General features: G+C 34.9%; 1 protein-coding gene across 3 annotated transcripts in view; it reads right to left on the bottom strand.

The window, feature by feature from the left end:
- The window catches only part of LOC141457002 (very long chain fatty acid elongase 7-like), a 110325-nt gene that overhangs the window by 18620 nt on the left and 65474 nt on the right, over positions 1 to 26231 (bottom strand). For all 3 annotated transcript variants that reach the window (XM_074133464.1, XM_074133466.1, XM_074133467.1), the window contains exons 2-3: positions 17284 to 17354; positions 10150 to 10340 (exon numbers count right to left, since the gene is read on the bottom strand). In XM_074133464.1, coding sequence (XP_073989565.1) covers positions 10150 to 10340; positions 17284 to 17354 — 262 coding nt within the window. The remainder of the gene's footprint in view (positions 1 to 10149; positions 10341 to 17283; positions 17355 to 26231) is intronic.

Here is a 26231-nt window from a genome sequence, read left to right on the forward strand (position 1 = left end):
CAGATAAATCGACTTTCAGGCATGACCGAACAGCGCAATCGATCTTATTGGAATATCAAATAAAAATCTTTAATCCTACGGCCTATGATTTGAACCATTAATTCCACGCAAAATTCTCAGTGTAAAGCCTTTGTATCAGACAGAAGAGGCTTCCTATGTAAGCGATTATAGTACTCGTACGTACAAATGCTGACTAGATAATAGTGACGTAATCTGGTCAAACAGGCAGCAACTACATACCCTAGCTAAGAACTAACAAACTGGTCGCCATACAATCTATTCTGCTCAGATCAAAACACGGAATCAATTAGAAAACTGATTAATAATTAATATTATATAATAATTGCAATAGATAGATAGATTGATAGATTCTATGAAGCACTGGGAGCCAGGAACAATTATCAGTACAAAGTTAGTTATTTGCAACATTTCTTTTTTTTGTTCAACCTGCTCGAATCTTGATGGCCGTCAACGTAGCAAACCGGTTTCTGGAAGAATGTTATAGCTATTTTTTTTTTTCGTCTGTTTTTCAGTCTTTGCAAATAACTCCATACTAAATGTCTAAAGACTAATGATGACGTGAACAATCTAACTTTTCAGTTGAACTTGAAACGTAAGGGGCATCCAACTATTCAAGGCCTTACTCAGATCATCTCAGCAGAGATGATTCTTAAATTATCGTTTTCTAAAGACTGTAAATTCATTTTAAATTCAATTTAAAAAAGAAAAAACAAAGAAAACAAAGAATGTGATGATTTAATCATATTGAAATGTATTTCTATTCAAGTTTAAAATGACCAGAATGGAAATACCATCAGTAGCCGAACGGTTAAGAGACTAGACCCGCAATGCTAAGATGTATTGTTGGTTTAGTGGGTTCGATTCCCCTGTTCTCTAGGTTTTGGATTTTATTTAATGGTTTAATTTATTGTGAAGTATGTTAGGCGGTTAAGATACTAGACCCGCAATGCTAAGATGTATTGTTGGTTAGTGGATTCGATTCCCCTGTTCTCTAGGTTTTGGATTTTATTTAATGGTTTAATTTATAGTAAAGTATGTTAGGCGGTTAAGATACTAGACCCGCAATGCTAAGATGTATTGTTGGTTAGTGGATTCGATTCCCAGTGTCTAGGCCTTGGATTTTATGTAATGCATTAATATGAGAAATCTCCTTAACAAAAACTTACAGTTTTAAAAGTTAAGTATAAGGGTTGATTAAACGCCAAAAGGTACACAAATCAGCAGTTCCCAACATTTCATTAATACTTCATTGATATAATTTAAGTAATTTTACTGCATTAACTTTTCCTTCACATTTTTTAGAATTTATTAGATGTCACAGACCCTTATGCTGGCCATTTTCGTCTACAAAATATTTACTCAAGTAGCACACCATTTAACTTAGATTGACTGTAATATCTATTTATCTATAATAATCAAACTATTAATCACAGGTGAAAAAGAAAACGTTATAAAAAATATAAAAAAAATAAGAGGCTAAAAAATTCATAAACTTTTTTTACATCAATGATTTTATGCATTTATTTTTATTTTTAAATAAAAATCATTGGTTTAAGTTCATTCTTTGATTAAAGTAATTGTTATTTTATGTTGTAGTCAAACGTTTGTAATAATAAGTAATAAATAATCTGGCTTTATCGCAAATAATATAGTTTTCTTCAATTACATTCTCAATCTAGGTGTTCTTCCCACAATGTTATATATATGTAATATAAAATAAAGAAAATAAAGATATGCATATTTTTAGGACAGCTAATTATTCCAGTATTTTACCATAAGTAAAATTAGGGGGACTAAATTAAATTACAATTGAGAAATGAGTAAATATTGTTGAATAATCTACTTGTTATTAAATGTATGTTATTTGTGCTCACGAATATTTCGGTAAGACGAATTTAAGACTGAAATATTGTTTTGAATCCTCCGTGATTGAAATTTAAAAAGTGGCCGACTCTAACTTTGTTTTTTTCTACTTTAACATGCATGTATATGTGACTACTCAGAATAATTCATCACTCATTTTATCATAATTATAATAAAAAAATATTATGAATGAACTGGCCAGCATAAGGGTCTGTGACATCTAATAAATTCTAAAAAATGTGAAGGAAAAGTTAATGCAGTAAAATTACTTAAATTATATCAATGAAGTATTAATGAAATGTTGGGAACTGCTGATTTGTGTACCTTTTGGCGTTTAATCAACCCTTATACTTAACTTTTAAAACTGTAAGTTTTTGTTAAGGAGATTTTTGTACCTTTTGGATAGATTTTCCTTTTTGTCTATTTGCAAAGTTACGTCTGCTTTACAGATTTTTTAAAATTTGGAATAAGCTATTCTATCATTATAACCTGATAAGGTGTTAAATCGGAACCGTAACTACCACTGGAGAGATCTTTTTAAAGAATGATTATAGTTGCGGTCCCCAAACCATCCTCAATAACCATTTTTTTGAGAAAGCGTTTTGAATAAAATAGGAAGGTATTTGTACGTAAATAGCAAAATTAAACTGCGATTTCAGTACTTCCTTTTAAGAGGAGCAAGAAAAATAAACTGCGATTACAGTACTTCTCCCTAAAAGGCAAAGATTTTGAATCGAACGACAATTCATTGATGTAAATCGGTTCACTCATTGATAATTTTAACGATTGCAGTACTTCCTCTTAGTAGGTGTAAGAGCATGATAGCACTTCACAGCCACATAGAGGAGCTTTAATCACTTCTTCGTGCTAAATTTTATCAAAATCGGACTAAGCTTTGTAGAAATATTGGTAATAATAGTTTTAGAAAGGGCCTTATTTGGGTGGGGCGAACTCCCCTCCTTATGAGGCATAGCGTCGAGACTTTTAAAGTACAAATCTGTACAAAATTTCGATTCGAATGACACTTCATTCATGAAAATCGGTTCACGTGTCGATAATTTGAAACGATTGCTATACTTCCCCTTAACAAGTGTAAGAGCAGATCGTCGCTTTATTGTTAGGTAGGGGAGCCCTAACCCTATCATCCTACCAAATTTTATCAAAATCGGGCCAAGATTTACAGAGTAATTAGTAATAATAATTTTGGAGGGGGCCTTACATAAAGGGGGCTAACTCCTCTCCCATTCGATGTACAGGGCCGAGACCCCCAAAAGGCACATCTACATAAAATTCCGAATCGAACGACACCTCATTCATGAAAATCGGTTTGCGCGTTTAGGCGCTACGTTGTTTACAAAAAAGGTAACAACAACAAGAAGAAGAAGAAGAACAACAAGAACAAGAACAACAACAATTTTTGAAAAAGCCGTTTTTGCTCATTTTCAGCAACTTTTTTCTCGAAACCTATTAGATCTGGGTGGTTGCAAAAAAATTACAGTTATAAAGGATGGTTTGGAGTTAGATTTAAAGAAAATTTGGGAATTTTATCTTTTATAGAAAAAGAGAAAAAAATTGTCAAAGTTGGGTGTTTTTCAACGTTACACTTTTTCGTGCAGTTTTTGATGGTCAACCCTTATACAACTGTCCTACCGGACAGTTTTAATTTACAGTAAAGTATGCATGCTATCCTCCTTCCACAAGCCTTAAAAAAAATCCTGACGTCAGCCATTCTAATATGGGATATGGTCGGGCTGCGCGCTTTATTGGCCGAAATACCCTCAATGGCCTAAGTGGAAGAGAATACAATTATGTATCACAATTCAAAGTTTTTTATATTTTGTGAAGTTCTTTATAATAATTTTTTTATTATTTTATTTTATTTTGTTACAATCAACGCATTTTGCGTTATAAGGCAACAATGATAACAATAAATAACATTCACACATATCAGAGTGGAGAAGTTACCCAGCGGTAACACTCCAATAACATTCTACATTCTACTGACTCTCTTCATCAGAGAGGAGATCGCGAGGCCACACTGTCTTTTAAGACTGTCCTAGAAGTGTTGTCTGGAAATGTTCCTGGAAGATAGATGTTGTACAAGTAGGATTTTGATGTGTTTGAATGTTAAGATAGAATTTTCTGTATCGTGTTTCAGCAACTTGTGTTGCACGAAAGGAATGTTCAAGTCTCTGTGAATGGTTTGATTGGTGACGTAGAAAGGAGCGTTTACTGTAGAGCGAAGAATTTTAGACTACAAGGACTGGATCCTTCGCAGATTTGAGCGTCCTTTATAATAATAAAAAAATAATTTATAATATATTGTAATTGAGTAATTAAGACATGCATATTCCTCAGAATACAGCTTCCAACAACGTTGCTTGCTTATCTTATAGTCTAAATAAATGCCTAGGTAATTTTTATAAAAAATTTTATGGCTTTAAAAAAAAAAAGAAGTTCTTGATTAAAGCTGGGATAGCTTTAGTAGCTTCTTAGCTTTGTAGATTTAGGGCAATTTCTAGCGTATTAAGGAGGGGCAGGACCCACAGTTTAAATGTTGTTAGGTTAGCCAAACATGTTTTAAAAAGTTTCTATTCCTAAATTTACTTTTTCAAGAATACAGTATCAGAGAACTAACTATCTTTAGACTCAGCTACATCATTAATTTAGTAAACATTCCATCAAAAAAAAATTTTAGTGCGTGTTTAAAAATAAATAAATACAAAATATCAATTAGGTTCCTAAAAATGTTTTACTAATTTAAGTTTAAATGTCTAGATACGTTTATTTATATAAATAACGAACATTTTCGTTAAATTCATTATCTGTCCATTCAAACGATGAGGTAATCGTAGTTACCAAGAGAGACTCGTAGTAACCTTAAACTTGTGCCTCATTAAATAATTATTAGAAACTTTTTTTTCCTCATTGTAACACAGTTACAATCGTAGTGGCTATTTATACACTAACTGTACCATTCATAAATAAATTCTTTCATAGCTTGAAATTATTTGAATAGATAGTACTACTTTAACTTTAACGGAAGGAAGCTGGCTAAAACTTTGAATTGTATTCTCGATAAGCTGTAGCGTGCTTTTTCATCTGTAACCACCCTTATTCTCTCTCTCTGTCCCAAATACTGTATATTACGAAACTTCTCTGAATCGGATTTGAATAGCTAAATAACAGTTCCGAATTTTCGTGTCAAAATTAAATAGGAAATCCGCTATTGGGAATGACATGTACATTTCCCAGTGAACTTTCTTGAAATAAACGATTGAATGTAGAAGTATTTTCCACTTTATAACATAAATAAGGGTTAAAAAAAAAAGGCGTGGACTGCATTAAAATAGTTGTTATAATTTTATATTTTCAATCAAGATTGAATTGTGAAATATTGCAAAGCGGATCTATGAATTATAAGCGAAAATAATAAAAAAATAAAAGAAATATGAGTGTATTTAAAAGTTATATCGATTAGAATGAATAGAAGAAAATGATTAGAGAAGGATTACGTGATTTTAATTTCGGTTAAGCTATAAGGATGGCAGGAATACAGAGTACTGATCCATCCATTAGTTGTAAATTTGTATGTAAATAGTTGTATACGTGTATAGTAGAGGGATGAATGTGTGTAACGAAAAACTACGAAGCCGTAGCACTCTGTACAGGATATCGATGATGACGATGATCTTAAGAACTCACATCGAAGTCGAGGGGACCATTGACGATACAGTCAGCGTGGTGAATTATCAGGAATGACAGCAGAGGTTAAAGACTGTCCAAATGGAAGAAGTGCAAGTAGAGAGAGCAGTAAGGAACTTGGTGGGTTAGTCACCGTAGAAAGGAGCGTCAACTATCTGTCGACAGTAGTTTTGATTGGAATGTCCTGTACCGTCCGTACAGGATCCGTATAAGTAAGAATGGAGAGAGTGATATTCTAGTGATAAGCACCTAGACGATGCTGGGCTGTATGGCGGAAGCCAATGCCAAAAACAAGGCAAAAAAAAACAAACTCTTTTACCGTTGATGTTATCCGTTGTATCACGTGTGTTGGTTGCATTCCGGACCGGATTTCCGGCTTTCATCCAATAAAGCTTGAGGAAAAATACGTTAGAAACACAAAAAAAATGAAGAAGAAAAAATCAATAAAGTGGTACATCCGGTAGGTTAAAAATCCTTCCGGCCCTATGTTGGTAATCGTATGTACGTATAAACACGCACACACATACACACACAGTGAAAATTCAACATGGAAAAATCTGGCCCAAATCACACTTTCACTGACCGGTTATGGGAAAAGGAAAGTACTAGGAATGATTAGGAAGTATTCAGCATTGAAAATGACCTTGAACAGAAAAGTCAATGTACGATTCTTTCTAAAGACTGTAAAGGCTAGGCCATTCGTAATTCCGGCACAAACATGGAAGTCTCTTAATTGCTAATTTAGGAAGAGCTGCGCATGTGCTAAATTACTAAGACAACATACAGACTTCGGTCTTAGTTCGTGAGTGTTCGGTCTACTTCGTGCAAAATGTTATAAAATTAGAATGTAATTTATTGGACAAACGCTGTAGGAAAACAGATTTAAAAACAACAACAAATGAGTCACTTTCACTAATCCAGACATTTGGTTTGGATAACTCTCTTGTTTTTTGTCTAATTTTGGATTAAAAACACCGCAAAGACGAAAAAATTGCAGTAAACGGAAACCCTGAAAACTGATTAACTGGGAGGATATTACTATGGTTACAGAACGCTGACAACCTATCTGAAATTATGTGACTCCATAATTCATTAATCATTGAAATAATGCAGTTGAAAATTTTAACAAAAATAATCGAGAACGCATTTTTTAGAAATTAAAGTAAAAATTTCATTATTATAAGAAACGTTTTGAGGCTCTATATTGAGCAAATTTATAGGAAATTTAATGCTCTTTCGTTTTGGAATAAGAAGATTTGTTTGTAGGATAAAGGATAGAAAAGTTATGGCCGTTTTTATGGTGACAAACGTGAATAAACGACGGAAAAGTTAAAAAATGCAAATATCTTGGGACACTATTGAGAATCGGGCCAAAGTGAAGAGAATATTTGTTGTTGCATTTGAGCTGCTGAATCATCTCCCGAATGGTTTCGACCACTCCCTGTACACCCAGTATATTGTATACAATACTAGATATTGCTCCTCTTAGTGGGTAATTCGTGTAAACGAATTGGAAGACAGATTGTTCAGATATGCAACAAAAAGAAAAAGAATAAGATGAAAGCTGCGCTAAGGCTGACAGCGCCAAGAACGCTGAAGTAGAAAGATTATTGTCAGATGAAGAGGAAGGAAACTAACTGAGGAGATGCAGATCCTTCAAGGATTGGAACACCAAGAAAGAAGAATATTTCCGATTTGCAGGGCAAGGAAAACGTCTAAAATGCACGAACCATTCATTTTTTTAATCATTAATAAATTATCTGGCAATTATAATTTAAAAAAAAAAAAAATCAACGCGGAACTAAAGTTTTAGCAAAAATATTTCAAACTACTAACTACACATATGCGCACTCTAGAAAACACATACGTCATCAATACAAAAAACTGGCTCGCCTTCTAAACTATTAAAGTAAAAAAAATAATAATAATAAAAGTTCAATAAGTTTTTTAAACTTATTAACCTTGGAAAATGCCAATAACTATTTGTATTAATAAGGTTTTTCCTTTTAAAAATTCAAATTTTTAATTAAGGGTAGACACAATAAAATATAGAACAGTTTGCGGTACACCATTTTCTGCTCACAATTTTATTGAGTAAATAAATAATTTATGTGCGTGGACGGAAATTCCCCTTCCCAGGAGAAAGAGCACGTAATTAGGGAGAGAGAAGGAATTAGGAGAGAGATTCAGTGGAATACCCAGAGGATCCAGGACCAGCCTTTGTTCTCCCCATCAATGTATGTATGTCCTGGATTAGTCATATAATTGGATCAAATCACTTGCGTAAGACTAATCTGGGAAATATGTATGAAAACAGTAAAAAAAAAGATCTCAGAAGCACTAAGCATCCAGAAAATTTGGAGCAAAAAAATTAGGTGTGGAGATTAAAAATGAGTTTAACTCTTTCCCTCACTAACCGGATATCATCATTTTAAACCACGAATTTTGAAATGTAATATTAATTAATTATTACATTATCTTTTCTTTTAATTTTTTTTTTTTTAGTAATTTGCGTATAAATATGATGATGGTGATGATGCAAACGGTGTGAGAAGAGCAGGAGGAGAGAAACTACGAAGCCATAGCACTGTGTACAGGATATCGATGATGGCGTTGATCTAAAGACATTAAGAAAGTCTAGGGGCTACTGGCGACTCTGTAGGCTTGGTGGATTATCAGGAAAGGCAGTGGAAGCGAGAATCTGTACGGGTGGATTAGTGCAAGTAGTCTAGAGCAGTCTGGTCCTTGGTTGGGTTAGTTGTAGTAGAAAGGAAATAGAAATAGAAATAGAAAAGAAATTTATTATTCTGGGACAATTGTCCCCTAAGAATAAATACAGGAACAAATAGAGGCCTTAATAGTTTGGCCTGTGATTACACAGAAATTAAATAAATAAGTATTTACAAAAAGTGAAAATAAAAATAACAGCAGAAATTAAGGTAATAAATTAAAACAATTAGAATTTCGGAAGAAGCTGAATAGAAAGGAGATAAATGAATAGACGGGATTTAAAGATGGATAGGGTAGGAGCATGGCGAACAGATGAAGGCAAGGAGTTCCAGAGAGAGGTAGCACGTATTAGGAAGGACTTGTCAAAGGATGAGGTACGGTGAGAGGGAATGTAGAGATCAGATGAGCGAGATCAGAGTCTCTGCAAATGCTGAAAATAAATCTTATGAAGCAGTTCATGAGGCGCTTGAGCTTAGCTTCAATATCACCAGAAAGACCGCCATACACTAAACAACCATAGTCGAAAAGGAGCGTCAACTATCTGTCGGAGTAGTTTTTGATTGAAATGACTGTACAGTCCATATGTTTGTAGGTTTGGCTGAACCCCACAGCTCTAGCCCGTAAGTCCACATTGGTTTGAGAATAGTGTTATATATTAATCTTTTTGAGTTCTATAGGCAATTAGAAGTTGTCTGTAAAGACGTTTTGGCACATAAAGTATCATTTCTTGTATTTTAAGTCTTGTGTATGGGTCTCAAATGAAAGGTGTTCGTGTTTTAAGGGCCAAAGGCAGTGCAACAGGTCTGTGCAAGGAGTATGCTATTGCATTAGACTAGATCCGTGGTTCCCAACATTTTTAAGACCAGGAACCATTTTAATATTTTTTTTTTTTTGTTGTTAGCAGGGACCCACATTGGTTCAATATCACAATAAACTACTTTTAGATTTTAAAAATAAACTACAAACTAACATTGTGATTATGTTTTCAGTTATATTAATGTGCTTTTTGAGCTTGCATTTTCTTAACAAGATGGGGTAATCCTGGGATTGATGAGATTGCTCAAAGCGACACGCACATCATCATTTGCTTTTTAGTCGACTCTTGGACTTGTTTTTAGGCGCTCTAAGCTCGCTCGACGTCCCATTCACCGCGCCGTCGCCACACACGCGGCCGCATGTTAAATAAATATATTATTATTTTAAAAATGTTCAGATTGGGAACCACTGAACTAGACAGAAGTCTCTGCGTGGAGTTAACATGGCCTTCTTCACCAACTTTACCTAGTCAATAAAACTGTACATATCAATGAAACGTCACTTTAGGGAAGTACCCAAGCAGTAACTTCCGGTAGATGTAGTTTTAGCTTTAAATCACGGTTGGGTCCCTCGTGGTAGGACCAATTTTTTTTTTTTAAAAAAAAGGATCTTTCATAGTCTGCGATTTTTCTTTTGGATTTTTCAGTTTAAGGCAAAGTTACTAAGAACGTGAGATAAGGGAGAAGCCTAATTGTCCCTTTCCTCTTTAAGAAATGCCCTTAATAGCCATAGCCCCGGGAAATGATGTACTCAGTGAGTATATTAAGTGTCAAAATTTTAGGAAATCATTCATTAAGAAAATATTAATCTTAAGAGACATCTAAATTCCCTCATCAAACACTTAGTAGTGGGTTTACTTTAGCCAATCACTAAACAGATCCTAATCATCAAGGTTTACCCAGCTTTTTTTTTGTAGAAAAAAACGAATTTCTCTTCTGCCTCAAATTCTATTCATCAAAATCATCAATGAAGTAAAAAGTTATTTAAAAAAAAAATAAAAACTCTATAACTCACCTGAAAACCCATAACTCCATTGATGATTGACTGGGCTACGTTGAATATCACCATCACTTTTTCTAGATTGAATGGTTTCCGGTGTTCCATCAAATCTTTACCTAATTTCGTCACAAAGTACCAATAGCCGATCAATAGCATGGCCATTGGTACTGGAGAGCTCATCAAGAATAGATCATTGGATCGAGGATCTGTAACAAGGAGAAAAAGGAAGTTATATATCAGGTGTAACAACCACAGTATACATTCAGTAAAAGTCGCACTTCCGGTGTACTGATTTTCGCCAAATTTGGTAATTCAGTCCCCGCATTTGAGTCTTATTACTACAATATAGATGGGAGGGCAGTACGTCCAATGAATAGTAAAGACACTTTAGAGGAAAACCTAACCATTTCCGATCAAATTTAATAGATCCACATATATGTAACAATTTTACAGGAAATAAGATTTTACAGGATTTTGACTACAAACCATATTGTGGTTGGTTGTCTCTATTGGGCGAAATATTTGATTTCAAAATTTCCGCTAGTTTTTGGGGACCGATTTGCTGAAAATCACTTTTTCGGACTCGGAAAACCTCCAAACGGATATCTTCTCGGAAAATCTACTCAATCTAAATAGCTTCTCCTAACTATTAAAGTAAGACCATCTAAATAAATAAATAAATAAATAAAACAAAAGAAATGTGAACATTGATTAATGTCTACGATAGATTGGCAGGTTGAGCTCTGATAAGTAGATGGGGCACTACAACAGTACATCAGGGTGGTAAACCTGATATTATATAACAACTAATGCGGCAATATAAAAAAAATCGGATATTTGGTAAATAATTATTTTTTTTATAATATTTACATGATTTCATTTATTTATTTTTTTTCACGCTTTGTTAATATTTTTTATTTACAAAACCAAATCATAAAAGCATAAAGTTAATTAATTTAAAAAACGCACAAAATATCTTAAAGATCTGACATATACAGTACGCACATATTTACAGATAACGACGGAGGACATCCGGTGGAGATTTATAAACGAATAAACTAAAAATCAGCTGGACATTGAAGGAAGTAAAGTGTGCTGAATCCAGTAGTACTTTGAATCTAATATTCCTGCGGAAATATGCCAAATAAAAGTTAACAAATGATCAAAAAACTTAAAAAAATCTATTTAGTAATTTCCGGAAAGCCCTGAAAATAGAACATACAGAACATGCAGAAGAAAATCTTATTGAAACGACTAAGTAAAGGAATTTTCAGCTAGTGAAGGCTGAGGGTAACTTGCTGCAGAGATTCTGGACGAAATGAAGAGAATGTCGACAGGCTTAAGAGTTCTTCCGGTGGTGCTGACGACTGGTCACTGAATAGCAACGGAAGAGAGGCCGTCAGAATGGTGAAAGGAGACTAATTATTATCAGGAACTGTGTGCTCGCTTCCTGCTTGAGGAAGAAGATTAGGGACAAGAATCAAGTGGGCTCAAGTCTCTCGCGTTTTGCGAGAGCCTACATCAATAATAATAATAATAATCTACTAGGTGTGGCTATTAAATAACGAGACTGATGCTGCTACAGAAGAACTATGCATATGCCAAATCCTAACTATCCGACAGCTGTGCAGCGTAAAGCCTTCTCTTTCGATTGCAGCGTCTCACGTGTTTTTGTAGAGAAATCTGTCTGACCGGAGCCGTCGTTTGTGTAAGAGCTGTTAGTTTCGTTTTGCCGAAAACATGCTACTACACATGTAGTAGAGCAACAACGAATTGTCGTGAAATTTCACACGAAACTAAGTAAAACCGCTACTGAAATTTATCTTTTATTAAAAGAAGTTTATGGCGATGAATGTTGTATCACGTGCGCGAGTTTTTGAGTGGTTCAAGCGTTTCCAAGATGGCCGAGAAGACGTCGGAGATGATGACCGCCCGGGCTTGCCCTTCCACGTCCAAAACGGATGAAAATATCGATTATAATTTATCAACATTACTACCGTGAGGTGCTTGCTCAACTTCGTGAAAGAGTAAGGAAAAAAACGATTCCATTCGTGGAAGAACAAGTCATGGGTTCTCAATATAACCGGCGCCGGCCCACACTGCATTGTCTGTCAAGACGACGTTTCTAGCCAAGTACAACATCCCAGTTTGAGGCCAACCGCCTTATTCGCCTGACCTGGCCCCATGTGACTTTAGATCTGTTCCCCAAAGTCAAATCTGCATTAAAAGGAATACCATTTGCCAGTCCGTTGAAGCTGTGAAAAAAAAGCGGCTTGCGTCATGCAGGAGCTAACAGAAAAATACTTCCAGCACTGTTTCGGAACAATGGTAAATTCGCATGGAGCGTTGTAAGGATAGGGGAGGGGTGTATATTGAAGGTGATAATAACTAAATATGTATAAATTTAAAATAAAATGTTTTACAGCAATAGTCTCGTCATTTAATAGCCATACCTCGTGCATCACGAAAATAGATAACTAAAATGTTTATTCAGCAGCCGTGAGAGTTATTGTCGTTCATTCCTTGTGCAAAGGAAAGCTTCAAATAGAAATGGAAAACACATAAGATTCTGTGTGTATTTCCCCTTGAAGATGAATAATGATGGGAAATATTGCAGGTTGCAATCATGAACAAAGAACTGAACTGGAAAAGTAAGGTAATTATTAGGATGCGATTCTCAATGATGACCTTGGGATTTTTAATAACGATGCCATCATATTGAAAAGTGGGTTTGTTTTACAGCTGTTACCTAAATGTTAGAATTTGGTATGAATTAATTTCAAATATTCGTGGTGGCAACGCCACCTAGATAGATAGCAATTCTAATCAATCAAATAGTAAACTAATCGCCTATTTTTTCAGGCGGGGCTTTACGTCCAACTACCAATTAGGTGTCGTGGACGGAGGCGATTAGCAAACATACTTTACTGTAAATTTCTCATATTAACCATTAAATAAAATACAAGGCCTAGAGACCGGGGGAATCGAACCCATTAAACCAACAATACATCTTAGCTTTGCGGGTCTAGTATCTTAACCGCCTAACATACTTACTATAAAAGTTCTCATATTAACCATTAAATAAAATCCAAGACTTAGGAGACCAGGAGTAGAACCCACTAAACCAACAATACATATTAGCTTTGCGGGTCTAATTAATCCAAAATTGTTACTATAAAAATTGAATTTCTAATAGTTTAGAACTCCTTTAAAATCCCCGACGGCTCCAGGATAGAAAAGGATGTTGAGCCGGAGAGGGCGTGGCCAATCTAAGGTTTGATATTTCTGGATAAACTAGCCAATCAGCTGATTGCAATAATACATCTTTCAGCTGAGATTATAGTAAGAAACGCAAATGCTTTCTAAATTAGGTTATTTTTTCTCTAAATTGCGTAAATCGCCACCAGGATCGCACAAATTATTTTTACAATGATGGGAAAGAAGAAAAGGAGATTTACAAATTAAATAATTAATTCGCGTAATACAAAAAAAGTATAACCTGAAATAAAGATGGCTGCTAAGGTAAAATCAATTTTATTAAACATTTTTCTACTCCGTTTGATATACATCAACGTTTTTCACGACCTAGTAAAAATTAATTCAATAAGGAAATAAAATTATATATTTCTTTATTAACTGAAAGATTTGCTGCAATTAATTTTAATTGGTTCTTTACTTTGTTTTTTCTTTTACTTTTCTTTTTGGTTCATTTTATAAATACAAAATTTGCATCTTTGCATTGCAGAAGGAAAAAAAAGTGAACAATACAAAATCCTCGAAGAAAGAAATATTAGTGCAGCAGATAAGAGATCTAGTAAGCATTTATTTCCGGTATATATACATTCAACCGGAACGGGAAAACATCTATTTTTGTTTTTATAGAATGCAAACGCTTGGACCATTTAACCAGTTAAACGCGTTTTTGACGTGTATATACACGTCAAACCAAATCTCTGTTCGACGTGTACAGGGTGACCAAAGTTATATGCTCCACCCACTTTTTTTTTAAACGGTGGGAAATTTCGAAAAAATAAAAAACACCTATTTAATCATTTTTAGTCTAGTTTATTTTCAGTGATTGACCCATTTTTTTAAACCCCTGTATCTCGAGATACAGCATCCAACTTTTGTTTTTCAAATGGAACGTTATATTTTTTGTTGCATATTTTTATAGTATTTGAGCTCCTAAAATAAACAAAAAAAAAAGTTTTTGAAATCGGTTAGGTTTTACAAAAGTTATGGTAATTTAAAATATGAAAAACAAATTTCAGTTTATTGTCAAAATTACGTTATTTTTTTTTTAAGAATCTGCTCAAACTGGGCACAATCAATGGATAGGCAAGCCAAAACTCTGGACTCCCACGCTTTGCTTGTAGCAGCATAAATGGTGTCGAAGTCAAGATCGAGGTAGGCTAGAGTTATTCGACGTTCAGGTTGTTTTTTCTACAAACGTTTGGTGTGGAGTTTTAGGAAATCAACCAATCGGCCCATACTTCTACAGAGAGAACTTAACTGGTGCAAGGTATCCAACTTCTTTTTAAGAGACATTTTGCTTGAAGATGTTCATCTACAACGTCGGCTAGATATGTATTTTCACCAAGATGGTTGCCCGGCACATAATGCTAGAGTGGTTCGAGGTTACCGGGACCGAAATTTCCATGAAAAGTGCTTAGGGACTCATTGTCCTATCCAATGGCCACCTCGATTTCCGGACTTAACCCAAATGGACTATTTTTTGTGAGGATACCTAAAAAATAAAGTGTAAAGTCTCCTTAATCCCGTGGCTTCAATCGATGATCTGAAACGTCGAATAACTCTAGCCTGCCTAGATCTTGACTTCGCCACCATAAGTGCTGCTACAAGCAAAACGTGGGAGTCCAGAGTTTTGGCTTGCCTATCCGTTGATTGTGCCCAGTTTGAGCAGATTCTTTAAAAAAAATAAGTAATTTTTGACAATAAACTGAAATTTGTTTTTCATATTTTAAATTACTATAACTTTTGAAAAACCTAACCGATTTCAAAAACTTTTTTTTTTGTTTATTTTAGGAGCTCAAATACTATAAAAATATGCAACAAAAAATATAACGTTCCATTTGAAAAACAAAAGTTGGATGCTGTATCTCGAGATACAGGGGTTTAAAAAAATGGGTTAATCACTGAAAATAAACTAGACTAAAAATGATTAAATACGTGTTTTTTATTTTTTCGAAATTTCCCGCCGTTAAAAAAAAAGTGGGTGGAGCATGTAACCATGGTTACCCTGTATACTCGCGAAAAAAATATAAAATTGCCATTAACTATAAAAACTAGAAATTTTAATAAAATACAATAAGCATATTATTTGGTGGGGATGTTTCCTTTATCTTACCTAATAGAACAGCGGTGGGAGCCAGCCAAATGGATAAGTGGTTGCTACATGTTTGGTCTCCGCTTTAGAGATTGGGCACACAAATAGAAGCTCTCAACCCTTGTGCAATGCCCGTTTTTTACCTTTTAGATAGAGATTCAGACCTCACAGTACGAGCATGATTTCATTTTGCACAGAATTCAAAAAGCCCTTTTCTTCCTTGTAAAAGCTCTTTTGCGTCCCTAGTTAACTAGAGCAATGCATACTTGAAGCGGTGCAAGATTTTGAATGAGCACAGAATGCTGCTGGTAATCTCAAGACCCCAGAGAGATTACAGAAAAAGTCGCTTGCAAGTGACTATTATGACTATTGTAAACTTTTAGTTGTTTTGCCCTGTGTTCGTCATGTGTATACACTGTCATTGTCTGATTTTAATTCCCCACACTGTGGGGGCTTTATTAAAACTAAATTCCACGTTTAACTGGTTAATATTTATTGATAATTTATAGTAAACAGTTACTCTAGGATAGTTGTTATTCTATCCTGTTTTTTTTTGTTTATATAATTAAAATTTTATAGTTTTATTTATTTTAAATATACCCGCGTCGGGAAATGAAAAAAAAAATTATTTAATTTTATGTATATAAGTACACAATTAAGCATAGTAGGAAAACTATGAACACTATTAGGTGCCGATAGTGAAGGATTAAAAACAAAATACAGAAAAGGCAATTAAAATAAAACAGTGGACACCTTAGAAAAACATTTTACGTCACACATTCCATTTACAAGGTAGATTTAGCAATAAAATTTTAACACTATTAGCTGAGATAATAGTGGAATCTTTTAGTAACTCCCGAGATTCCCGGCCAGGTGGACCGGGACTGAGTGCATTCCTCACACAATGCAGGATGACTTTCCTTAGAATGTCTTACATATCGGCACAAATATCTCAAGACTATCAACTTATCTCTTCTGCATGTTAGTTTCTGCTACTTTTTCGTAGCTTGGATATGAAAAGAGTAAAGCTATTGCGGCACCCTGAAATAGTTATGGGGTACCTAGAAGTGGATTATTCCTAACTCCCGCACTTTCTAGAACATCCCAAGAGAGCCTCTGGGTTCATTAACCAGATATTGGAGTGAAATAGAACGCTCCCATATTCTTTTGCGGATTTCAAAACAAACCGCTACATTGAAGCCCTGGGAGTCACCTACTATTTGTGTGGTCAACAGCCAAGGATATATCCATCATGTTCCTGCCCAAGTGGTTTCCCTGGGAGCAATTCCTGCTCCAGCAATTTAATTGATAGAACCCGTAGAATTATTAAAGCTTAATTAAATATCATATCCATTTAGAAGTTTCAGCGATTTTGCTGTAAGGTGAAACAAGTAAGATGTGGGTTTATAGAATAATTTTAGGAGCTTTGGAATATAGGCGCCACGATAGCCGAGCGGTTATGATACTAGACCCGCAAAGCTAAGATGTATTGTTGGTTTAGTGGGTTCGATTCCCCGGTCTCTAGGCCTTGGATTTTATTTAATGGTTAATATGAGAACTTTTGTAGTAAAGTATGTTTTGCTAGTCGCCACCGTCCACGGCACCTAATTTGTGGTAGTTGGACGTAAAGCATGCCTGAAAAAATAGGCATTACTTTATTTCACTTTGAAATGTAATGACCCTAAGGGGAAACTTAATTTTAAAAACCATTGAACTGTGAAGTCCCTTTTTTCAACAAGAGCTCAAAGTAAATAATATGCTTTAATACTTTAAGAAAATAGATTTAAAAAAAATAAGCATACCTCCTTTTTCATGGAAAATTCTATTGTAGTATGCTGTGACGTAAGAAACCAATGACGCCATTTCGCAGCATCTGAAACAAAAAACAGAAAAGGAAATTAGAAAACTGTAACAAATTTATAAAATAAAGAATAGGAGGGAGGTGAATAAGAGCCGCAGGTGATAGTGTCCTTCGGAACAGCCACCAGATCTTGGCTAAAGAGCCGGGGGTATGCTCTCGCTCCAATGATGGCTGCCTTAAAATCTTCCCCCACATGGACCAAAAATTAATTTAGCAAACCATTTTTTTTTCCTTTAAAAAAATTAGACCTTGATCTTCTGCATAGCACCAAGTCACGAAGAGAGGCACCAAGATACGAAGAGGCATCAAGTCACGAAGAGGCAGCAAAAAGAAGAAGAAGAGGAAGAAGAAAAGAAACAGAGAGAGGAGCTAGCAGCTCCGCACCAATGGGCCTATTACTTAAAGAATGAAGAATAAAATAAAATTATTAAATATTTTGAGAAATACAAATTGTAAAAAGTAATTTAATACATAAAATTATTTTTAAAAAAATCGTGACATAATCAGATAAATACAAACAGGTAAACTTAAAACGTATAATACTACTATTAAAACGTTAACAAGGAATAGAACATAAATACATAATCTCCTTGATCTTACGCTAGCCATAGTGGCCAGTCAGTCTGACAGAATATTTAATCGTTACGTACAAGAATTAGTGTTTATATCGTTTTTTTTTTCCTTATTGTTAGAAAAGGATAAAAACAGCGATTTCTTTATTGGTTCTTTAAAATTCTTGTTGACCTCTAAAAATTTTTTATATTTCTAGTTAAAAATTAAATATACTAATGGGCAATTTTTAAACTTCGCGAAACAAGCAAATATCATTCCAGAATCGTGTTCGTAACGCGAAACATTCGTTGAGTAAACTTTTGTTTTTCCTCGTAAAACATAGATTAGATTAGACTAGAGCCGACCCCTTTAGGGATCTATTGTGGCTCCCCCTCACTCTAAAGCTCATCCTCCAGATCCTCCAGACCTATCCTTTTAATCAGACTCTTAATGCTCTTGAACGACTCTTTGGTAAAGCTCACTGGCCTTGGTTTTTCACTCCCCCGAGAAGTAACATCCTTAGCCACACGAGCCCCTCACACTGACACAACACGTGCAGTGCCGTTTCCTCCTCTTCCTGACAGAACCTACAGAGTCTATCATCTGCCAGGCCAATGAGCAGCATGCGTTTTCTGGGGCCTACAGTGGCCGGCCAATTATGAAGTCAGCCTCTGCGAATAGCCTCTAATAATGAACTCCTTCGCCTGTCTCTGCCCAGTGGTGGTGGCTTGCCGTAGACTTAACACACTTCAGCACCCCAAAACAGGGCTCCGGGCCAACGAATTGTTCTGCAGAGCCTTGCTGGGCCAATAAATCTACCACTTCGTTTCCCTTATGTCCTGAATGACCAGTTACCCAAACCAGAAAGACCTTATTTTGGTCACTAATTTCCTTCAGGGCACACTGGCAGTCCCAAACCAGCCTTGAGTTAACCTGGTAGGAACTAATTGCCCGTAGAACAGCCTGACTATCCGAGAAAATTACGACCTAAGAATCAATAATTCCTTGCCCACTAATCTCGGTAGTGCAGAACCTAATTGCAGCTAGCTCCGCCTGAAAAACTGTAGCTAGTTTTCCCTAGGCTAACGGAAAAGCTACATTTCGGCTTCGTCCCGTACACTCCCGCTCCCACACCCTCCTCCGTCTTGGAACCATCTGTGTACCACATTGAATCTCCCCAAGCCTCCCGGTCTCCAATACAGACTTTGAAATCTTAAAACATAACAAATGCATTTCATGAAGAAAAATATTGAACTAATTTTATGCATAACGTTTATATGTATAATGAAAATTATATCTTGCATTAAGCATCGAGAATCGAAGTCGAGACTTCCGTCCCCCTTGCGTACGTTGCTCGATAAACGAGTTATTATTTATTTATTTAATTTTTTTAACGAGTACTCGTTAAGCGAGGTTTCACTGAATTATTGTAGTATATAATTATTACATCCTAATTCTCATTCTTCTCGATAAAAAAAACATCATGAGCTCATTGGTGCCTTGAGAATTTCTTCTCCTAGGAACAAGAAAAAATCTAAGGGGCCAGCAGCTGGATTTGAACCCGAGATTTCCGCATTGGAATACGCCAACCCCTCGGCTAATCCCATCCCAGAAAGGAAAATAATTGTAATATTATAATTTTTTGGGGTTATGAGTATTTCAGCGGAAAGATCGTTTGTGAGACACCACTGAGAGAGGTTGGAGAAACTTTCTGGTAAGATAACAGGACCCATTTTATGAAAATCACTTTCCTAATCAGCTGACATGATTATTTCCGGTGCAAAAAAATAAAAAAATTAAATAGTTTTATTTCCTATTCTTTTTTTTTTTTTAAAAAAAATAAAGACGAAGTAACATTCATTTGTTCTTGCTGATCACTGTGGTAAAAATGTTAGGTTAGTCAACCAATAGAATATTCTCTGTATAACCTTTAAACTGCTGTATCATTTTGTAGCCTTTATAATCTGCACAATAGCCGTACAGGGGCCACACATTTAATGTGTGTATTGTTTGTACATTGATGTGTATGTGTACAACAGTTATAAAGACAATTAATATATGTTAATAAATTATTCATTTACAATTTTGAGAGAAATTTATTTCGAAATAGATTTACGAAATCGATTATAGAAATCGATTACAGAAATCGAAAGAGTAAAACGGTAAAACGAACTTTTAAGCAATTATGTTATTTAATAAAATTATTATTAATATAAAACTCTTTTAAACTTTTGTGTTTCACTTGTGGGCAGTATATTTCCCGTTTTTCCTGAACATAATGGGTTTCCCAATTTGCGCATAGATATTGCTTACAAGATGACCACTGATTGATTGCATTATTAAAAGATAAAAACAAAAAATGGATTTTTGTTTTATTTTAAGCGCTGAAGCTTGCGTCAGACAAACCCCATTACGATGGGGTTTTTCCCTCTCTAGTCATATTTCCTTAACGCCTCTTAATTTCTTTACGTCCATGGATTAGATGTCATGGATGATGGCGCCGATTAGCTTAAGTATTTAGCTACAAATTTTCTCTCCCCTCTTTTTTTAATCTTTAAATAAAAATCTAAGGCTAAGGCGATGAATTGAACCCACTAGGATCAATTCTCAGTCTTAGGGGTTTGTTTACGAGAAAAACTGAATAAAAATTTAAAAAAATCTATCTCGTGAACATCCGCTTGAATTTAGGTCACAAGACTGTACATTATTCTGTGCTGTGCTAGAATATTAGAGGTCCTGTCCCAAAATGGAATTATCCAGGAGAATTGTTTCTACTAAAAAACAAATCTAAATGAATGCAATGTGTATTACAAAGTTTATGGCAAAAATCTAATAGATATTTTCAAGAAAATTGAAAATTCACTGCAGTAAAGGTTCTACTTCCGGTTTAGGATTTTCTTTTTGGTCCCCTAAACTTTTCTTTCAAATTTGAGAGTACCTAAATGAAAATTAGATTTAAATTTTCTTGCGATAGCTGACGCTCCTTTCTACGGTGACTATAACCTCCACAATTCCACAACGACCTCAACATTTCCTTCATAGAAAAGACGAAACATCCCATTCGTACACCAACTCGCCAAGACCAAATATCAAAAATTCCATACTGCTCTTTCTCTTCTTGCTCAAATCCTCTAGTAAAAAAAGTAAAGTAAATTAATCGCGTATTTTTTCAGGCGCGGCTTTACGTCCAACTACCAATTAGGTGGACGGAGGCGACTGGCAAACATACTTAACTGTAAATTTCTTTTATTAACCATTAAATAAAATGCACAAGTCCTACACTAGGGGAATCGAACCCAGTACCACAATGCATATTAGCATTGCAGGTCTCGCCTCTAACCGTTCGCCTACCGTGGCGCTTCCATTCGTACACCAACTCGCCAAGACGAAATATCAAAAATTCCATACTGCTCACTCACTCTCTCTCTCTCACTTCTTGCTCAAATCCTCTACAGTATTGTCTCTCGCCTCCTCTGATATCCCTAACAATCCCACTTGCCGAATGAAACGTCAATGGGCCCCGAAGACTTCGTTGCAGTCTGAAGACCTAAAGATCATTATAATATCCTGTAGAGCAGGGGTTGCCAAATTTTTTTTTCTGATCATGGGGACCCGTATATAATTTTTTGAAAAATCTCCATCGACCCCCCCCACATAAAAGTAATTTTCAGTTAATTAGAATAAAACTATCTATTAGGTTGACTGTGTTTGTACATTTATTTTTATGATTTTAAACATTTATTAAAGTAATTTAATAAAGTATTGTAGATTAGATCGCTTCGATAAAGAAATTACGCATTGGTTAGGAGATGAGAATTGCCAAGATAAGAAGTTGGAGAACATTGTGTAACAAATAGTTTTATGAAAAATATCTTAATGTTGAAATTTAAATACCTTAATATTTATTAAATAATAAGTAAAGTAACTACAGTATTGGCTTCTTAATTAATGAGAAGGAGTGCGCCTGGTGTTTCTTAGCAAGGTTCGCTATATTGGGTTCGAAATTGTTTTTCCTTCGACCCCCTGGCACAGATCGAGCCCTAATTTTGTTAAATAGACCCTCGGGAGGGGTCTACATAGACCACTTTGGCGAGCTCTGCTGTAGAGAGTGCTACCACTGGGTAGTACCTCTCCTCCTGCCATTCTCGCTTCTATTTATCTTTCATTCTTCTTACTTACTTATTGTATATATGTATGTATACAATAAGTAAATAATGAAATAAATTTAAAAATCAATTGATCAAAATCAATTGATCAAAATCAATTTATCAATCAAAGCGATATTTTGTTTGTTTGTTTGTTTTAAGAACTAATGAACACACAATGTTTTAAGAACAACTTCTTTTTTTTCTTTTTTTTAGAGTCAGAAGGCCTGAAAATGGATGTTTCCGTTATCTCAGCGAAAATTAATAGCAGAAAATAACTATAACGGAAGTAATTAGTAAGTTGACGCGTGACTTATGGCGTATTTCTAACGTGAGATTTTTTTTTTGCAGTTACCATTAGATTTATCACGTGCTCCATCTTTGATTAAGACTCTAGTACTTTTTATTGGCGTTATTTTACATGCTTTTTGTTTTAGAATTATTTAGTAAAGAGATATTGTTCGTTGAAATAAATACTTTAATACTTTAATTGAGGCTAAAGTGAACGTCGCGAATCAGATGTGTAAGCATTCACAATTATTGTAGCTTTTGATGAACCCAGTTCGTACAATTTTCCTCAAAAACTCTGAAATTTCGAAACATGTTTCATTTTATACGGTAAAAAATATTTTTAAAATAAAAATTGTGGATCTATGTGTACATTAATCCCAGTGTACTGAGCTGAAAGTAAGATGGATCCATTTTTGTGAAAGACTTTTAATAGTGAGTAAGTAAAGTAAAGTAATGATTTTTTCAGGCGAGGCTTAACGTCCAACTACCATTTACTAGGTGTCGTGGACGGAGGCGAATAGCAAACGTACTTTACTATTTCTCATATTAACCATTAAATAAAATCCAAGACCTACACCGGGGGAATCGAACCCACTAAACCAATAATACATCTTAGCATTGCGGGTCTAGCCTATAACCTCCTAACATACATCACAATAAATTTCTCATATTAACCATTAAATAAAATCCAAGGTCTAGACCAGGGGAATTGAACCCACTAAACCAACAATACATCTTAGCATTACGGGTCTAGTACCTTAACCCGCTCGGCTACCGTAGCGCCAAGACTTTTAATATTATCGACTAGAAAAAAAAAAAAAAAAAAAATAGACAAATCACTTAAAATCTAGAATGTACGTAAATGATTCTGTCGTCCTTAACATTACATTGGTTGTCAACCTTCATTTAACTAGCAGGAAGTGCATTGTTGCATAAATTAATATTTTTTATGTACAAAGTAAAGAGAAAGAAAATCATTAAAAGTGTTAATATAAAAAATAAGTGAAAAAATGCATAAATCTAGCGGTAATGCAATGAAGGACGTGAAGTTGTTGGCAATGCTTGCTAGATAGTTCTGAAAACGCCTTTTACAGTAATACCAACTTCTGCAACTTTATTATTGTTATCATTATTTATTTAATTCTAGCCAATTTATGGCATCTACAGAGAACCAAAGTTACGATACTTTATCGCTTCCGTTTAAGTCCAGAAATATTCGCTCATAAAGTCCCCCCTTCTATTTTGCTGTATTTCCACTAGGATTCCCACTCTGATAAGTACTCTTTTTTCTAAACCTTTCCAGCTTGATGATGCCATATGGCATCACTAGTTTAAAAGCCCATTTTTGGAATTGTTTTCCTCAAAAACTGATTTATCTATGCTATTACGAAAAAATTTACTTATAAATGAGGATTTGCCCTTTATTTTAAAGAAAATTTGGAAATTTTATCTTTTATAGAAAAAGAGAAAAAAAATTGTCAAAGTTGGGTGTTTTTCAACGTTACGCTTTTTCGTGCAGTTTTTGAAGATCAACCCTTATACAACTGTCTTACCGGACATTTTTAATAGATTATTTCATGCTTAATTTTGGCTAAATGATACAATTGGCATCATTTTAGTTTTCTTTCATGTCTGTTGAGGCAGCACAAGTGTGGTACAAAAAATGTGAGGCATATTTTTTGTTTGCATTTGTTTTGCATTTTTCTGTACAATAATTCGGTCCGGAAAGGGCTTAATAGCTATTATTAAGCCCGAAAACAGATCTTACTGAGACTTTAACTTCTAAGACATATTTCATTATTATTTTATTCACTAAGAGAGATTATTCTAATCCGGAGATTCTGATTATGGGTGAAAAATTGAAATTTCAACCTTTCAAAAGCTAAATCTAAAGCCTGTAACAAGTTAATAATAATCATCCATAATTACCCAACATTCAACCATCAACATCCTTGTTAGTTCCTTAAAAGTTAGCCTATATAAATATTTCTTTTTAGGGTTCTGAGGAGGAGAGTTGGGCGCCCTGATTGGACAATCTCTCTTCTAGGAATAATCTCACGAATCTTGGAAGAATGTCACGTTTTTCTAGCTTAATATGATCATTGGGAACATTGGAAATTGCAGTCGGCGAAAAGGCTACACTTTAGGCAACAGGCGTAGCTCTGATTAAGTACTAAGTAAGTACTGTACACCCAATTAGGCACCCTTGAAATAATCCTTTCTTTCTTAGGCAGAAAGCCTAAAGGTAGATAGGTGAAACTAATATCCGAGTCTTAGTAGGCTCACATAAATTCCTTGCGTGAGGAAATATCCCCTTACATTGTACACAACCCTTGGGGAAACAAGGTCTGGTTAAATTAAAAAAAAAAATCTATGAGGTAAACAAAATGGGGTCACGACTTATCAGATAACAAACTAAGTGGATGTTACCACAGTGACAACGGAATTTATTTGAATAATCGACCTAAGATAAAGACATTTTTAACAATTAAAACCAAAAAGTTTTTCAATTTTTTGTGATGACGGAAATTCTTGTCGTAAAAAATAATTTACACAATTTTCTCTTCCTTTAATTATTTCAAATTTTCATTTAAAGAAATTTGCTTTAAATTATAGCAACAGAAAAAGAATAAGCTCCTGTGGCCGAGTCCTGGATTCTCATGTGTTAGAATCCAGCTGATGGCTCTTAAATTTTCTCATATACAGGGTGTTCATTTTAAGACGGCTAAAATGCTATTCATGCTTAAACGTTTAATCTGAGCAAAAAAATGGTAGAGGAAAAATTTGTTGCCCCTTCACCTCTAGTTTCAGAATATGTGACTTGATTTTAGATTCCTTTCCGCATACGCGGCTGACGCGCGACCAAAAGTGTGGGCTCGCAGTTGACCCCCATTTTCATATACACAGTTTTAAAGAGTATACAAAGTTATGAAAGAAACCGGAAACCGTAATTCGATATCTTCAAAATCAAAGGTGCTAGGCCATTTCAAAATCTGGTATTTTTTAACTTGTTATCAAAGAGAAAGAAGAGCACGCGATAGGCCATTTTGATGTATTTTTTCATCCCCTTTCTACTAAAAATATTGCCAAGGCCGTAAAGCTAGTATTTTTCTTAATATCGGGAAATATGTCGTTTTCCGAGTGATTTTTCTAAGAAAAATCAAACGTTAAGAGCTTTAGATGTACTCAAGCATACACAAAAAGGGTAAAAATTAATTTTACATCTGTTACAAACAAGAAGGTTTATTAATTATTTGGTAATTTTGGGAGAGTTGCGTTTAATTACCAAAAAAAAATGGAAACCTCCTGTCACATATTTAAATGATCAATATCTTTCATGTAAAGGATCAAACTTATTCCTTAATTTATCAAATAATGCACTTTACTCAACTTGTGAAGCAAGTACTGTGCCTTCAAAGGTGCCTCCTCTGGCTCGCAAGCCAGGTTAGCCAGGAAGTTATCAACTGCACTCTGTATCTGAGGAGGCACCTTTGAATTGAGATGTATTTTTTTTTTTTTTTTGGGCATCAACAGCTGAGGTTATTAGCGCCCGGAGCTTCTTACAGCTCACTGTCCGGTGATGGACAGTGTTGTCTGTAAAGAGAGAACACTGTCCGGAGGCCGGCAGTGCACTGGAAAAAGCTCCGGGCGCTAATAACCTCAGCTGTTGATGCGCAAAAAAAAAAAAATAGAAATTTACAGTAAAGTATGTTAGGCGGTTAAGATACTAAACCCGCAAAGCTAAGATGTATTGTTGGTTTAGTGGGTTCGATTCCCCGGTCTAGGCCTTGGATTTTATTTAATGGTTAAAATGAGAACTTTATAGTAAAGTATGTTAGGCGATTATAGGCTAGACCCGCAATGCCAAGGTGTATTGTTGGTTTAGTGGGTTCGATTCCCC

The sequence above is a fragment of the Rhodnius prolixus genome, unplaced genomic scaffold, assembly GCF_049639745.1.
Source record: "Rhodnius prolixus isolate KJV_2025 unplaced genomic scaffold, Rpr scaffold_10, whole genome shotgun sequence".
Classification (NCBI taxonomy): Eukaryota; Metazoa; Arthropoda; class Insecta; order Hemiptera; family Reduviidae; genus Rhodnius; species Rhodnius prolixus.